The sequence below is a fragment of the Notolepis coatsorum genome (genome assembly GCF_963971535.1).
Source record: "Notolepis coatsorum genome assembly, chromosome: 6".
Taxonomy (NCBI): Eukaryota; Metazoa; Chordata; class Actinopteri; order Aulopiformes; family Paralepididae; genus Notolepis; species Notolepis coatsorum.
Window position 1 is genome coordinate 116,014,845 of NC_140170.1, and position 16,803 is coordinate 116,031,647.

The following is a 16,803-nucleotide window of genomic DNA, read 5'->3' on the forward strand; positions in this document are numbered from 1 at the left end:
ACAGCCAGAGACACTGAGCAGTAGCAGACCAGGGGAGACATTTTTGCCTAGGGGACCGCGCCCTGGGAGGGGGACCAGCTCAGGAAAGGAGCCGTCACTGAAAGGGGCCCTTGCCCTAGAAGACGGGGCCGGCCCAAGATGGGAGGTGTACTGTAAGAGGGAAGGGAGCGCTCTGATTTGGACGTGGGGTACCTAATAGGGGGGCCGAAAGGTTTAGGTGTGTCGTCTGAAAAGTTGCAATCTGTGTTTTTCTCTGTCTCTCTCTCTCTCTCTCCTCCATGACCGTGGTTTATCCTTTCTGGTTTGGGTGTGATGCGGGTAATGGAAAACAAAAGCAAAACAGCAGACGGCGGGGCCCTAATTGTTATGAGTCTATTTTTGGGTATAATTAATTGAAAAACCAAGTAGTCTTATGATTCTGAAGGTTGATTAAGAATCAAAGGGGGGAATGAGAGATTTGGGGTGCTTTTTCAATGTATGTGATGTATAGATTGGGGGGAGTGACCACAGCTAAAACGGTGCCGGGTCAGAGAGGTCGAAGTGCATGCGGACGGTGGTTCAGTAGAGCAGGGTGATTGTTGTGAGCCACACTGCCAGCGAGAGAATGTTTGTTGACATTCCTCATTAGAACATCTGAGATTAGAGTGTACTGTCTCCCAGAGCAGGAGGGAGAGAGGTTCATCTTAATGCAACAGTGAATGAAACTGCATTTTAATGTGTGAAAGGTTAGCAGTTGTCATGACAACACGTCGCATGACAACCAGAAGGCGGGGCCGTCGTTGCGACGACAAACATCTATGAGTCGAACAGTGTTTCCGGGTGTAAGGCAGACCAGAATCTGACCAAGAGCGAGTAGGACTGAGATCACACGAAGACACTCTCTCCTCTCATTGAGAGGGGGGGGGGGGGGGGGAGAATGCCACATCACCAGTAGCTTCGGCTACCACGAGGATGGTCAGGCTAACGACCAGGCCTGACCACTATTGGACATAACAGCAAAAGGACGATAATCTGAACACACCGAAAGATCATTGGAATAGACTCTTCAAGGACGATACAATTTGATAACATCTGATAACATCTGATTATGAGGTTCTGTTTATAGCAATAAAACAACGCTTCTCCTCATAAGGTATTTCACGGTGTCGAAGTGTCGAATTCTTACGGAGGTGGAGAATTATTATGGTTTATGGATTGCACTAACGGGGGAGATAAGGATCTTATCTGCCAGTATCGGAGACGTCAGGACCATTAAAATGACACAACGCAGAGGAATTGGATGGAGAGCCAAACAGACGAAGACGTGATACTGGCCAGTTTGATCAGGATCTTACAGCAGGATGGGGGGCAGTGACCAGACGCTCGCGAGCTGCGGGGGGTCTGAGGGGTCAGAGGGGGGAATGGCCACGGCGTACGCAGGGGAGGTAGGACCGGGGGCCGGCCTCTGCGCGGCGGCAGGGCCAAGTCCAGGGGCAGTTCAAGGTCCAAGTGGGCCGGCTTGAGGCGATCCACGGACACACACTCAGGCCTACTCCCCACGTCGACCACGAAGTTCTTGGCCCTGGCCTCGATGACGCGGAAGGGCAAATGCTCGCAGAGCCCATTTGCCTGCGGATGGTAGGCGGTTGTGCGGTGGAGCTTGACCCCCAGACTCTCCGCCACCGCCGCCCACAGTTCCGAAGTAAACTGTGAGCCACGGTCAGAGGAGAGATCAGCAGGGGTGCCGTAGCGGGAGACCCACACCGCGATGAACGCCCGGGCCAGGTCGGGGGCTGTCGTTGAAGAGAGCGGAACTGCCTCCGGCCAGCGAGTCGTCCTGTCCACCATGGTGAAAAGGTAGTTGTATCCGTGCGAGGGGGGCAGCAGTCCCACCAGGTCCACGTTGACATGGTCGAACCTCCGCTCGGGCACGGAGAACTGTTCCAGGGAGGCCTTGATGTGCCGATGCACCTTGGCGCGCTGGCAGGCGGTGCACGTGTCGACCCAGGCTCTCACATCCCTCTTGAGCCCCTGCCAAATAAACTTCTCCGACACCAGCCGCGAGGACGGCTTCCTGCCAAGGTGAGACAAGCCGTGTATGGCCTCGAAGGCAGGGCGTCTCCAGTTGACGGGGACTACCGGCCGCGGCTGACCCATGGAGACGTCGCACAGGAGCGTGGCCCCCGCGTCACCGAAAACCACCTCCTCCAGGCGCAGTCCAGTGTCCGACAACTTGAGAGCTTGGACGGCAGGATCAGCGGCCTGGTCCGCAGCCATGCTGACGTAGTCCAAGCCCAGCTGCACTGCACCAACCACCGCCCTGGAGAGACAATCCGCCACCTGGTTGGACTTCCCAGCAACGTGCTGGATGTCTGTGGTGAACTCAGACACGTAGGCGAGCTGGCGCTACTGGCGGTCGGACCACGGCTCTGCCGACTTGGACATGGCGTGCGTGAGCGGCTTATCGTCCACGTAGGCCGTAAACTCGCGTCCCTCCAGCAAAAAACGGAAGTGTCTGACAGCAAGCCACAGCCCGAGGAGCTCCCTGTCGAACGTGCTGTACCTCTGCTCCCTGGGCGACAACTGGCGGCTGAAGAAGGCAAGAGGCTGCCAGGCGTCCCAAACCCACTGCTCGTACACTGCTCCCACAGCAAAGTCAGAGGTGTCCGTGGTGAGAGCAGTGGGCGCCGAGGGCGAGGGGTGGGCCAACATGGCCGCGCGGGCCAGGGCCTCCTTGGTGTCCTGAAAAGCCTTGACATGCTCTGCCGTCCAGTCCACCGGCTGCTTCAGAGTCTTGCCCTTCTGGGCGTCGTACAGAGGCCGCAGGATGTGAGCGATGTGGAGGAGGAAGCGATAGTAAAAGGTCACCATCCCGATGAACCCCTTGAGCTCGCTGACTGTGCGGGGGTGCGGGAATGCATCGATAGCTTCCACCTTCGAGGGGAGGGGGGTCACCCCCTCTGCGGAGACCCGGTGCTCGAGAAAGTCAATGGCGTCTCGCCCGAACTCACACTTCGCCGGATTGACGATCAGCCCATGCTGGCTGAGCCGTGTGAATAGGGTTCGGAGGTGGGACAGGTGCTCCTCCTCCATGGCGCTCGCTACGAGGATGTCGTCCAAGTAGACGAAGAGGAATGGTAAGTCCCGGAGCACCGAGTGCATGAGGCGTTGGAAGGTCTGCGCCGCGTTCTTCAGGCCGAACGGCATTCACAGAAACTCGAAAAGCCCAAAGGGCGTGACGACGGCCGTCTTGGGGATGTCCTCGGGGTGCACCGGCACCTGATGGTACCTCCGTACCAGGTCCACTTTGGAGAAGAAGCGATTGCCTGCCAGGTTCGCTGCAAAGTCCTGGACATGCGGGACCGGGTAGCGGCGGTAGTCCCCACATGGGCGCCACCCACCATCTGACTTAGGGACGATGTGCAGGGGAGACGCCCAGGGGCTGTTCGAGCGCCGAATGATGCCCACCTGCTCCATGTGCGCAAACTCCGCCCTGGCGACGGCCAGCTTCTCCGGGTTGAGGCGTCTGGCCCTGGCGTGGAGGGGAGGCCCACTGGTCTCAATGTGGTGCTCCACCCCGTGTTTCACCGTGGGCGCGGAGAAAGTGGGCTTGCTAAGGTCGGGGAACTCGGTGAGCAGCCGAAGGTACTGGTCACTTTCGGCGAGTGTATTGGACCACCCGCTGTAAACAGCCTCCCCCTGCGTACAGGCAAAGGAAGCAAAAGTCTGTGAATTGACCAGGCGCCTGTTCCCCACGTCCACTAACAGGTTGTGGGCGCACAGAAAATCTGCACCAAGGAGGGGAAATGTGACAGCCGCAATGACAAAATCCCATGAAAAACATTGTCCTCCGAAACATACGTCCACCGCCCATGTGCCGTAAGAGCGGATGGGCATGCCGTCCGCACCCGCCAACTGCGGACCGCGCTCCTCTTTTGCCACATCCGATCTCTCTGCCGGAATGATGCTCCACTGGGCACCCGTGTCACAAAGGAAACTGCGACCAGAGGCGGTGTCTCGGATGAAGAGCAGCCTGTTGGTGATGCCAGCGCTCAGGGCCACTACTGAGCGCCAGCCCCGCCGTTTCCCGTAGGTCCGAATGTGCAGGGTGAGCGGCACCGTCTGGCCTTGGCGCCAAACGTGGCATGGAAAAAACAATGGCCCGCTGCGTTACCGTGCTGGCCAGAAGGCCTGGCGTCATCCCTCGCTCTCCTGCGACGGTCCGGTGGCGGGGCGGTCGCGCGAGCGAGCAGGTCGGTGGACCGCTGAGGCATGGCCAAAACTAAAATGTCCGCCTCCCTGGCAAGGGCACGGGAGCCCACGATGGCGGTGTTGGCCAGCGCCATCCTCACTTGGGCTGGCAGCGTGCGCATGAACAGCTCCATGAAAAGGATCATGGGGTCTTCGGTACCGAGCAGATTTAGCATCCTCTCCATGCGCGCAGAAGGTCTCTCGTCTCCCAAATCCGACATAGCAAATAGGCAATGCACCCTCTCCGCAGCGGACAGTTCAAATGTCTCTAGAAGTAGGGCCTTGAGGCGCTCATATTTGTTCATTGCCGGGGGAGCAGACAAAAAACCTACCACTCGAGCTGCGGTGGAGCTGCCCAACATTGCCACAGCATGGTTGTACCGGTCGTCGTAGTCATCCACGTTGCTCTTGTTGAAATGCGTCTCTACAATAGCAAACCATGCAGCCGGAGTCGAGTCCCAGAACTCAGGTAGTTTGAGAGTGGGAGTGCGCGCACCACGCGTTTCCCTGACAGGGAATAAAAAAGGAATAATCGTAGGCAACGTAATGCTTGTTTAATATACAAAGCAATCAATACAGTCAATACAGAACAAGAGCACATGTAATTGCCAGAACAGTAATGATCACCACAGCGAGTGTAACCGCAATAAACGTCCCCTCTGGCTGCGGTGCCAGATCAGTAGTTCCCTCCCACTACACAACACAGTAAGAGGAGAACACGAACCAATAATGTAGTCACTACAACAGTGAATTTCCGTAAAAAAACATTTATTTTTTACAGTGTGGAGCTGGACTCTCTAGCGAGGCGGAGAGGAGGAGCCTTGCTAAACTCCAGGCCATCAGGGAAAACCCCTCCCACCCACTATACACAGACTTGGCTGACAGGAGGAGCATGTTCAGTGCTAGGCTCACACTACCTAAATGCAGCACTGAACGGCACAGGAAGTCCTTCATTCCAACAGCCATCAGACTATACATGCATCACTGTGCCTCACTGAGCACAGAGTGACAGTTACCATCTTCCTGGACTCTTAGTTTTGAAACAGCACTGTGCAATATTACACCTACTGTAGACTTCAGTATATTTTTACTGTATTTATTTACTGTATATTTTATTCCATTTTTATTCTATTCTATTCTATTTTTTTTTTCTTTTTTTTTTAGTTGTTATGCCAATTCCCAACCCCCTTCCTGGTTGTTGCGCACTTTCCCCTACTGTTGGTCCGAGAGGCCGGAGACTGTCACATGTTTTCCTCAGACGCATGTGCAGCCAGCCGGCAGCCAGCCTGGCCGTGCAGATTCTCACCGGGAGAGTGTAACGTGTGGAAGGTCGCACTACCTCTCTCCAGATCCTACCCTTGCTGAGCAGGCGCCCCGACCGAACTGTAGGGGTCGCTGTCCACAATGCCCAGGACCCACCCACGGCTCCCCTCCCCCTAACTCAGCCAAACGAGTTAGTATAGCGATCAGCCCGAGCCAAGGCAATGCTGACTCTATTCTTATCCTATAGGCAATTTGATTTGTTTTGTTATTCTTATTCGTGACCTGTTCTGTCTAAATGTTTAATGTTGAGCGATTTGCAGTGTCAAATTTCCCTCGGGATAATAAAAGTATATTCTATTCTATAGATTAGATTTTTGTATGTTGTGTATGTCATAATGTCATTATGAATTGAAAATGGGGGACCCTGATGTAAACAAGACGAAAGTCATTCTCTGGTCTGCATCCCCTTAACAATTGTGTGTATTGAGTTGTACTGTAATGTACCCATTCTGCAATCTGTTAATTAAAGTTTTCAATCAATCAATCAATCAATCTCTCACTATTCTGGAGTTTAAATCATATTCTTTAAAATAACACAAATCTTCTCAAATTGGGGTCCCAGAGACAGGATCTTATTAAATGGAGGTCTGCAGCCCAGTGTGTATCAATTAAATTTGGGGTTATTGCTATGAAAACGACATCACTGGCGTAAACGTGAAAACGGGGAAGGGAGGGGTCAGTGCGGGGGGTTGGATGTGGAGTGGTGGACCGCCGCGCTCTCTTTTCACTGTCAGAATAAACGGAAAGATGGCGGCGGCGCTACGGGTAGTTGTGCTATCGGGGAGTGGGAGAGCTCTCCTATGCACACCCAAAACAATCAGGACCCCTAAGGTATGCCGACGATTACATATTGTATGTGACATGTGTGAGAGATTAAAACTAAAAACGGATGAATAAACGACTTTTCTGTTACTGTCCTGACACTTAGCCGACAATGATAGCCGGTTAGCTTGATAGCTAGCTCGGTTGGATATAGTAAGACAAGGTCACTCGTGTTGCCGGTTGTCTCGTTTTTAGGATGCTACTTGGCATAATATGTTAAACATTCTATGGTGATTCTTCACTTTTGGGGAATCGAATTAATGTCTCCGCTAACCTTGTAGCATAACCATATCAGACATAGCTTTAATGACCGATAGTTTTGCCTAGTTGACTAGCAAATGATAGCCAGCTAGCTTACGTTAGCTAACTTATGACATGAGATTGTTTAGCTACCGTTAGCTAGCTAAGTAGCCGGCATATGTTCGATTATTTGAGCTTTCGTGCAGTTAGTTGCGAACATGGAAAGTTGTATCGTCAAAGTTACGTTAGACATCTGTCACTTAATTTAGAAGGGACGTGTCTCTCCACGCAATTTCACAAGCTTCGTATAAAACAGAATCCGGCTAGCAGCATTAGCATCTCAAGGACTATGAAGGAACTTCCGGCGGAGCAGCTGACCTTATTTCACCCATACTCAGCTTGTAACATTACCCTTTATCAGAAATAATTTAGCATGCTAGAGTGACCTGAAACTGCTCTGATAGTCAACTGATGCTACCTTATAACGTCAAGTGTAACCCATAGATTTAAACCGTTTTTACAATATCTAACCATGTTCATTCTCTGTCAGTATGGGGACCGTTGTCCCTGTCTGCCTTTATGTTTGCTACTACAGTACTAGTTAGTGATGCTGCTGGAACCTAGCTAGCTGAATGCATTCATGTGATGCCTTTTTGCTCCTTTACAAATGCAGGGAGGGACGGACAGTTTCACAAGATTAACTGCATAATACTTTAGCTTTTATGTTCCAGGATCATGTTGTAACTGAAGCTTGGCTATGCATATATGCTAATAGTTTGGTTTGTTGGATTAAAAATCACATTGTTTTGCAGAAAGAATTATTAAACGTGTCGGGACACAGTGTCAATGGTAGCTGTAGTACGTGCTGTGTCCAAGTATGCTTGTGGTGAACCCTTTCACTACCACACGACAGAAGGTTAACCTTTCACTACCACACTACAGACGGTTAACCAGTAGTGTAGTAGTGAAAGGGTTAACCTTCTGTACTGTGTGGTTGTGAACTTGTCGTGTGGCAGTGGTTAACCTGTATTGTCACGGTGAAAGGGTTAACAACTTGGTAGTGAAAGGGTTAAGTGTGTGACTTGTTGTGTGTGTAGTCTGAGAAGTGTGCATCGATGCTCTGGCTGTTTGTAGGAACCATTTTAAATATTATTAAGCTGTACTATATACTGTTCAGTCAGGAAGCTTGTTGTGAACCTAGCCTCATCTTGAGTGGTTCACCCTTTACTTATCCCCTCTCCCCTGTTGCTCTGACCTTCTGATAACAAGAGGTGACTCATGTAAAAGGAATTCAATTCCCCCTTAGCCTCTCCACTTGTGTAGTTTTGGACCAGGTTGCTTAAACGGAATTGCTAGCCTACACAGCATAAAAAAAAAAACCAAGAAGAAGAGAAAAATATTTGCTGTAATAATAATGCACACTTTGCTCATGCCAAATTATGTATGATGGGCTACAACAGTCTGATAAAAGATGATATACTGTGAGTGAATACTAGATTGTTTGGTCTCGGCAACAATATTAATTGACTAATTGAATAATTTGGACATGTGCACCTACAACACATTTTTACAAGTTCTGATTTGATCTCTTATCCTTACCCAGGCCAACATGTCATTCGCCAGTCTACCCCGGAGTAAGAAGGTTGCTCTGACGACGATGGGCATCATTACAGCTGGTGGGGCGGGGCTTGCCCTGATGTTGCACCAGTCCGTTAAAGCGTCCGACCTGGAGCTCCACCCCCCTCAATACCCGTGGAGCCATGGTGGGCCGTTGTCTTCTTTGGACCATGCTAGGTAAGACTTAAAAACAAACACACATGCGCCATGCAAACATGCACCAGCTGCCTGAGTGTACTTTGTCTGTCTGTGTCTCTCTCTCTATTGTGGGAGCTGTCCATCCACACACAGGCTGCCTGAGAGACCTGTCCACCTTCTGTGGTGCTGAAAACTTGAAGGCATCCCTGGCTTGTCGCAGCTGGCTCTCTCATTCATTGGCTCCATCATTCACTGTCACAGATTTCACATAACTCTCACACTCCTATGCAGAAAGTTGGATGACATTCCACTGACTAACATCTCTGTCCAAAGAGGAAGTAAACTAACCGGTGCTACCTATACTCATATTATTTCCCCATACTATCATTTAATAAATAATATAATATTGTTATCCATTATGTTTTTAGTCTTTTATAAATAAGAACCAAAAATCGGTTGAAAAAAGTTCATGGAAATGACTATGAAAGCGGCTATAAGGAATGTTTAGGCAGAATGATAATCTGTTTACCTTTCTGATATCTACATCACTGCAGTGTTAATTTAGTCAACGAAAATGATGACTAAATATGGTTGTCAGCTTTTCCCCCCGACGACGAGACGTCACATTGACACATTTGCAGCCATTCGATTTCCCCATCCAGCTGTAGCTGGGCCAGGTTTCCATTACATAGTTTCACTGTCCGTCACCTTGTTTGTAGAGCTAAATCTATATTTTATATTATAGCTATGGATACAATACCATGGTAATTTGACAGTAACTATCTTCTGTTCAAGATGCAAAAAAGAATAAATTGTCATGAATATGTTCACGCGTTATCCCGTGGTGAATATAAGTATAATTTCGTAATGATCCGGGCTAATTCCTGGGAGGCTGGCTATAGGGCGCAACGTGAATTCTACTAAAACTCTTGGCGTTTCGTCCCTGGACACGCTACTATTATTATCAAATCAAATCTATATAATCGGTATCATGTTTCATCATGAATGCATGAAGGGGGGGGGGGGGGCGGTAGTTTTTGAATATTTGATTGCCAGTAACGTCATTCGTTATTACCACAACATACGCCGATCAGGGGGATGGGTATGATAACCTTGCACGATCAAGCTGAAATTGACATCACATTGTCCATACCTGTGGTCGGTGGTATTCCAAAAAGAATATTCCAATTATTTGATCGCCATCTGGTCCATCCTATGTCCATCTGGTCCACGACATAACCCACCACAACATATGGATCGCGGGTCCCGAAAACGATTGAATGCGATCGGGTGAAGCCCTAGGTTTCCTATTACTAAAAAAAAGTCCGCCCGGAGTGGTTTAAACGTAGCACCCGGTCTGGAACAGGGTTTACTGCACTCTCGATACTGCCTACTAGCAGCATCTGGCCGATACTAGGCTTGGACGGTATTACGGTATACCAGGGTATTTAGAAATCCCGACGGTATTGAAAATCAATACAGTCAAAATCACAGATCCGCTTCAGTTTCTATTACAGTGAAACAGAGTTTTGAGTGTAGTGCACACACGCGCCAGCAGAGGGCGAGACCAGTCCTCACTAGTGGAGCGAGTGGGTCACAACGGTGTTCACGTTTTACGGTAATGTTGCGACAGTGCTGTGAAAATACCGTAAAGCGTTGTGACGAGAGTTGGTGTGTGTTGTTGTGGTGCACTGGTGGAGCAAGCAAATAATCCGTCTCTTATTATATGTGAACTAAAGAGTACAAGGTTTACACAACAGCCCACACCGCTTTTTTATTGTATTTGTACCGTCCTGTACTATCCGCTGTCAGCTGTTTATCTCTCTCTGTGAGCTTGATTAACTAGCGTTAGCTCACGTTAACTAGCGTTAGCTCTGCGGCTAATCTTAGATTACCCTGAACTAAATCAATGACTAGGTTATAAAGCATTTGAGTAGTTTTCACTGCACATAGAAGTAGCCAAACAGCGGGAGTAGGCCTGCCACGATAACACATTTTGCTGGGCGATTAATTGCCCCCGAAAATATCGCGATAAGCGATATTATTGCGACCGGTTAGAGAATTTTTTTGAGAAATGTATTTCCCAAAACTTTTATTTTGAAGCCCACCGCTCCGTCTTTTCCGGTGTTTAAGACTTTTATTTTGAAGCCCACCGACCGGACCGGAAGTATTGTTGTGATTATCCTAGCCGACAACTTGTCTCGTCCGGTTGTGTTTTTTAGTTTTAACGTTAGCTACTAACGTTAGATGCAGCTACTACAGGCAATCAACGATGAGGAGGAAGCGTCAAAGCAGTATATAATAGAATAGCTGTGGTGCGTAGGCACTGCAGCACGACTCGAAAACGACCCGTTATAATAAATTAATTCATGTTTAACTTGTCCCCGTCTCCAGTCCTTTGACTAGCCCCACCCGTTCATTGTAAACAATGATGCATGTAATTGTATTAACGTTATTCTGTGTTATTCTAACGTTACACTACAAATAACGCTACTTGGTTAAAAGGAGCAACACTATTGAGAAATGTAGTTAAGCTATGTGGCGTTGCTACTGCCCCACGGAGCTCCCGTGCTGTGCTCTGTAGTAACGCCAGCGGCCCCCCACACGGAGAGAGACTGACAAGGGGCACTGGTTCCGCCTCATTAAAACAAACGCGCAAATAGCAATTAATCGCGCCCGTCAAAATCATTGCATTCATTTTAATTATCGCGGCAATTAATCGATTTATTGCTTATCGCGGCAGGCCTAAGCGGGAGCATTTCGGGAGCATATGACCAAAACCCAGGCAATTTCGAGCCCTTAAGGAATCAAATAGTCTGCCATGGCTAGGCTACATGCTAACGCTAACGGTGCGGGCTTCTGACTACCATTCTGAGAGCTAACAATGATTTGTTTACTTGGTAACACGGGTCCCCCCCCCCCAACCCCCCCCCCCCCCCCCCGCTGATGAAAATGAAAGTCATACCGTCATATACCGTATACCGGGGTATTATGTCATCAGGGTATGACGGTGTGAAAAAAATGATACCGCCCAAGCCTAGCCGATACTGCACCGTTGGAGTCCCTGTATGCCTTTTAACGGCAACATACAGGTCCCTGACATTGAATAGGATATTAAAATCGAAAAAAAGGGAAAACGATCCAAAAACGTATATATATACTAGGGGGTGGAACGGTTCACAAAATTGACGGTTCGGTTCGTATCACGGTTTTAGGTTTTCGGTTCGGTTCGTTTTTTTTTTTTTTTTTTATTTAGCACTCTAAAAATACCATACATCAACATAAGATATATAGCCTAAAAATAATCCAACTTTTCAGTTATTCTCAAGGACGTAGTCATGCAAAAACTGAAAGAATGAGGCCATTATTTTGACAGTGACGGTTAGAGCTAGGAGAGATTTTGGTAAAGCAAGAGGGGAGGCATTGCTGATTTAAACATGCTTCTCATTTATTTGGTAAAAAAAAGGTTTACCTTTTAATAATGTTTGGCACACAAAGACCGAACTGACTGAAAAATATAGGCAACATTTCTCACGCTGAGGCTGTAACTGAGTGGCGAGACTAAACAAAAAAGACAAAATCGAGACTTTGGGTGGTGTGGATGCTCAGTCGAACTCTGGTGCGGACCAAACACACAAACTCTGGTCCGCCTGAAAATGTAGGTCTCGGTTCGCTTCATCGGACCAAACGCGGACCAAATATAGGAAGTGACTCACGAGCAGAGCGCTAAATTACTACCTGTTAGATTCTGATCAATCAGCCAGTATCACGTCCTCGTCTGTTTGGCTTGTGTTATCCTCTCCATCCACTGACCCTGCGTTGTGTATTTTTATTCCCCCGACGTCTCCTCATACTGGCTGATAAACCTTATCATTCCCCATTAGTGCAATCCGCAGCATAAGTGTTCACCACCTCCGTAAGAATTCGACACTTGACGGCGTACTACCTTACAAGGAAAAGCGTTGTTTATTTTCATAAACAGAAGCCTCAGCTCAGATGTTAACATATTGTATTTTCATTGCTATCGTCTCTGCTGTTATTCAGTCCAATGGTGGCTCAGGCCTTGTTAGCCAAAACCCTCCTCGTGTTAGCCGAAGCTAATGATGATGTGGCATCCTCCCTCCCCCCCCCCCCCCCCCCCCCCTCTCTGTGATGAGAGGAGGGAGTCTCTGATGGTTTCTTCTTCTCTTCTGTGTGATCTCAGTCCTAGTCAGATTGTAGTCTGCCTTACACCCGGAAGGAACTTGCTTTTCTATATTCTCGCCATAGCAACGACGGCCCCGCCCCTCTCCTGGTTACTATGTGCCGCTGCCATGACAACAGCTTTAACCTTTAAACACATTTCAAAACGTTTGTTTCATTAATGATGTCAAACCTCCCTCCCTCGCTCCATTGTGCCTGCTGTTCGTATCAGCTTGTTGATGTTCTTGCTGCTTCTGTGCTGCTCACACTGACTGCCTCCTGCCTCCGAACCGCTGCTTCCACCACCCTCTGCTAAGCCATGCACATTTCGACCTCTCTGACCTGGCCCCTTTAGATGCGGTCATCTCCCCCAATATACATTACATACATTGAAAACCACAGATTTCTCTCATTAAACAATCAGATCTGCGATATGAGGTAGCGTCACAAGCAGAGCAATGTGTGTGGACAAGAGGCGGGTTGCTACGTTTACTGTAGGGAGGGGCTTTTAGACTCATGTTTGTTTTGCTTCGAAAAGAGGGACATCCTCTCAATATGCGGGACATTCGGTCAAATGGTGGAACTGGAGTCAGACAGGGCTCGCAGTCACACACAAACATAGACACATGCGCAAAAAAACCTCCTCACCGGTCAACCTCACCGGCGCTTCAGTGCAATCAAACCGAGAGACCGTCCGCTCCCCGACTCTCTCTCTGCTACACTCCTCCCGCTGCGTCTACTACTACACACACATACACACACACACACAATAGGGCTCGCATTCACACACACATTTTCACTCTGTTGTGTCCAACCAATAGACGAGCGCCCTTTTCGGCCGCGTGACATTGTTCAGAAAGTTTGGTGCGCCTGACAAATTGCAATGTGAATTAGGGCTGACCTTCAATTTCTTTTTGGAATTTGAAGCTTCTGGGCCAAGATTTTATTTTACTTCGAAGCGTTAGAAAAAAAAAAAAAAAAAAACTTTTAAATCTTAGACAAACTAAACACTTTGCTTTCATGAAATATTGTAAGCCGTCATTTGAGGCTATATAAAAGCAGCACAATGAACACAAATATGTCAGTGCTGAGTCCGACCTAATCTTAAATAACAAACAGCATTGCTTGTTGTAGTTAACAAAGAGAGGCAGAGTTGATTTTGCAACAAAACAAAAAAAAGTCGTAATTTTAAATATTTTACATAATCGAATTTAATTTTCATATTCGAATCCCATGCCCATCGAACGAAGCTTCGAAGTATTTAAGACAGCCCTAATGTGAATGCAGACGAACCAAATGAAGAATGCAACAATGTTGCAACTTCACCCCCAGAATTGCACTGAGGCCCTGTTTAGACGGAAACGCTAGCAGGTGAATCCGCAAAAATATTTTTTCGGATGTGCCTTTCGTTTATACGGAAACGGTGTTTTTACGGGGTGAAACCGCAAAAAAGTGAGACTACCTTCCAGGGTGGAATTCCTAGAAACTATAAACCTTTACGCTATCATCTAAACTGTCAAACCGCATAAAACGATGACGAAAGGGTTGTCAAGGCTCTCGTTGCGCGTACTGCTTACATCACAGGCATGCGCCAGTAGCCTAGAAGCGTAAACAAAGCATGTCTGATTCTATCCATGGCGATCACCTGAAGGCTACATTGGCAGTACTTTTAAATACACAAGAATCTGTCCCGCGGCGTGACTGGACCCACTGTCTGTGAGTGACTCTGCTTTGGTCCAATCACATTCCCCACCCACAGTCTGCGAATCAGAGGCAGAGTAGGGTGGGTCTTCACAGCACGTCATGTAACATATGCGCCAATCGTGTGACAGCGGGGCTCAGTTGTCTCGAGTCATTACAGCGTCGTCTGCACGCAGAATTCCATCCCAAAACACTAGTCTAAACCAGGGTTTCCGTTAGAAAAAATTGTTGTCGGTCTCCGTGACCTGCAAGATTTCAATCTACCGGACAAATGAGATTAATTCCGGTCATAGTTTAGAATAAAGAATGTCATTCTCAAGGCATGTAGATTTATAATATTATTACTTAAAACTAGGCTACTTTTGCGTATACAGTCATTAATTAATATATTCCAAATAAAATAAGTCCCTCGATACTCCGTGCTGCTGCTGACTTGAACTAAAATAGACCGCGTATGTGGGCAGTCGGTCCGACACTACACAGCAGTCTGTTATAATCACATTTTTATGAGCTAACGAATTCCGTTATATTGGACATTTGTATTAATTATATCAAGCGAAGAACTGAGAAAGCAGAGAGGCGGCAACATTATCGTGGTTTGCGTGACGACTCTCTCCACCTCGCAACAACTTATTTGCAAAGAGTATGGCGCTGCAGAGAAGCTCATTCAGCTGTTATTGGCTCTTTTCTGGGAACCGCACAACAGCGCCCCCCACCCAACATTGGCTGAAAATGGCCGAATTGGAGTACTGATGGAATACTGCATTGTGCCGTTGCCTCTCTGGCTCTGCAGCTTCACATGCACTCGCACACCCAGCACTAAGCTCTCGCTGACAACGTCGTTGTCATTATTAGAAGCAACGAGGAAACAAATGTAATGATCGTTTCGTTCATCGCATAGGCTATTTAATTTTAGCCTATTTTAATACAATTCAAATAATCAAATTGTGCTTAGACTCAGGGAATTATTTTCACCGGACATTAAGACCGGAGATATTAAATAAGTCGGACTTCAACAGATTTTGCCGGTCAAAAACCGGTAATTACCGGCTAACGGAAACGCTGGTAAACGCAAAATTAAAAGTGAGACCGCAAGACGACTTTTGCGGTTTCTGTTCAGACTCTCTCCGTCTAAACGTAGCCAGTCCACCAAAACTATATGTGAAAGCGCCCTATGAAAAAGAATAAGACAAAAATGCTCAGACCTGTAGTTGACTAAAACCTGACTAAACGAAAAATAGATAAAGGTGACTAAATATGATAAATGGAAAATTTGACACATGACTAAGACTAAAATAAAAAATAACTGACGAAATTAACACTGCACCACTGCATACTTCATAAATGTTAAGACTAGCTTACTTTTTGGTTATTCGTGATACTATAATATATACACACCCAATTCAAAGTTATTGCATCATTTTCTCTCAAACAGTTTGGTTGTGGATATCTGGATTGGGTACAGTTATAAGGCACTTCATGCAGAGCTGTTTGGCAGGCTGTGAGGTACAGGCGTAGAGACAGCTCTGCGTAGGAGTGTGGGTAACTCTAGCTACCAGCAACATGCTAACTGCTACTACTCCCCCAACATCCGAGAGGTGCTTTTAAGTAAATCCTCTGTTCAGCTTACACGACAAGATTCAGCAGAAAGAGCATGTGTGTGTCTCTCTGTGGCCAAAAGGAGACATATATTTCTGAGATTTGTATTAAGTCCTGTGCTCGTCTAATACAGAGTCCAAAAAATACCCGTAATCGGGGAACAAAATTAACTTTTTGACTTACCAGCCATTTGGCTGGTCGATTTTAAAAACTACCAGCCAGGCAGATTTTTTACCAGCCAAAAATTATAAATAGCTTTTTAGTATATCGCCATGTGTTATTATTACTATATAATACACTCATATGCTATTTTCAATTTTAATATCATAAACAACATAAGGAATATTAGCATAATTTTGAGTGGACTGAAGGAATGAGTCATCGTTAATAGTTTTAAATGCAAATACTTTATTGAAACATAGAAGTGTGGTCGGGACTCGGGACACACACACACTGTTTCAACTCACCACCCCCGCATCATATTGTAGTCTAGTCTGTCTTCAAACTTCCATTCCTCTCGAAACTTTTATATTTGAATATCAACATTATCTGTCCATCCTCAGTAATCCTCAGTTTACTATAATATACTCCTGTCCTGACTAGTGACTTCAGCGTCTTTCCAAACGCACGCACACACACAGAGAAAGGGAGAGTGCCCCCCCCCCCCCCCATTTCCCTTTCCCCAGTCCACACTGCAGTCTGCTGTTCTCTATGGCTCTGCGCCTCTGCCTCTGATCAGGATTAGCTTGTTAGCTAACGTAACGTTCATTTCGGGCGATGTGGGCATAAAGGAATGGCGACGATGCAATGCATGTTAGATGCATTTAACCCGTTGTGAGAAGGAGAAAAAAAAACAGACTTATTTCGGCTCGCAAAATAGGCGCACTGCTGTGTAGCCCTGCTCGGCTTTAATGCGAGCAGAAGCACGGACTGGGGCGGATATGACTCGCG

General features: G+C 47.4%; 1 protein-coding gene across 1 annotated transcript in view; it reads left to right on the forward strand.

The window, feature by feature from the left end:
• Positions 1–6,265: 6,265 nt before the first annotated feature.
• Positions 6,266–16,803, forward strand: part of cyc1 (cytochrome c-1) — a 30,799-nt gene continuing 20,261 nt past the window's right edge. The window contains exons 1-2 of the mRNA XM_084316133.1: positions 6,266–6,384; positions 8,219–8,409. Coding sequence (XP_084172259.1) covers positions 6,301–6,384; positions 8,219–8,409 — 275 coding nt within the window. The 5' untranslated portion in view covers positions 6,266–6,300. The remainder of the gene's footprint in view (positions 6,385–8,218; positions 8,410–16,803) is intronic.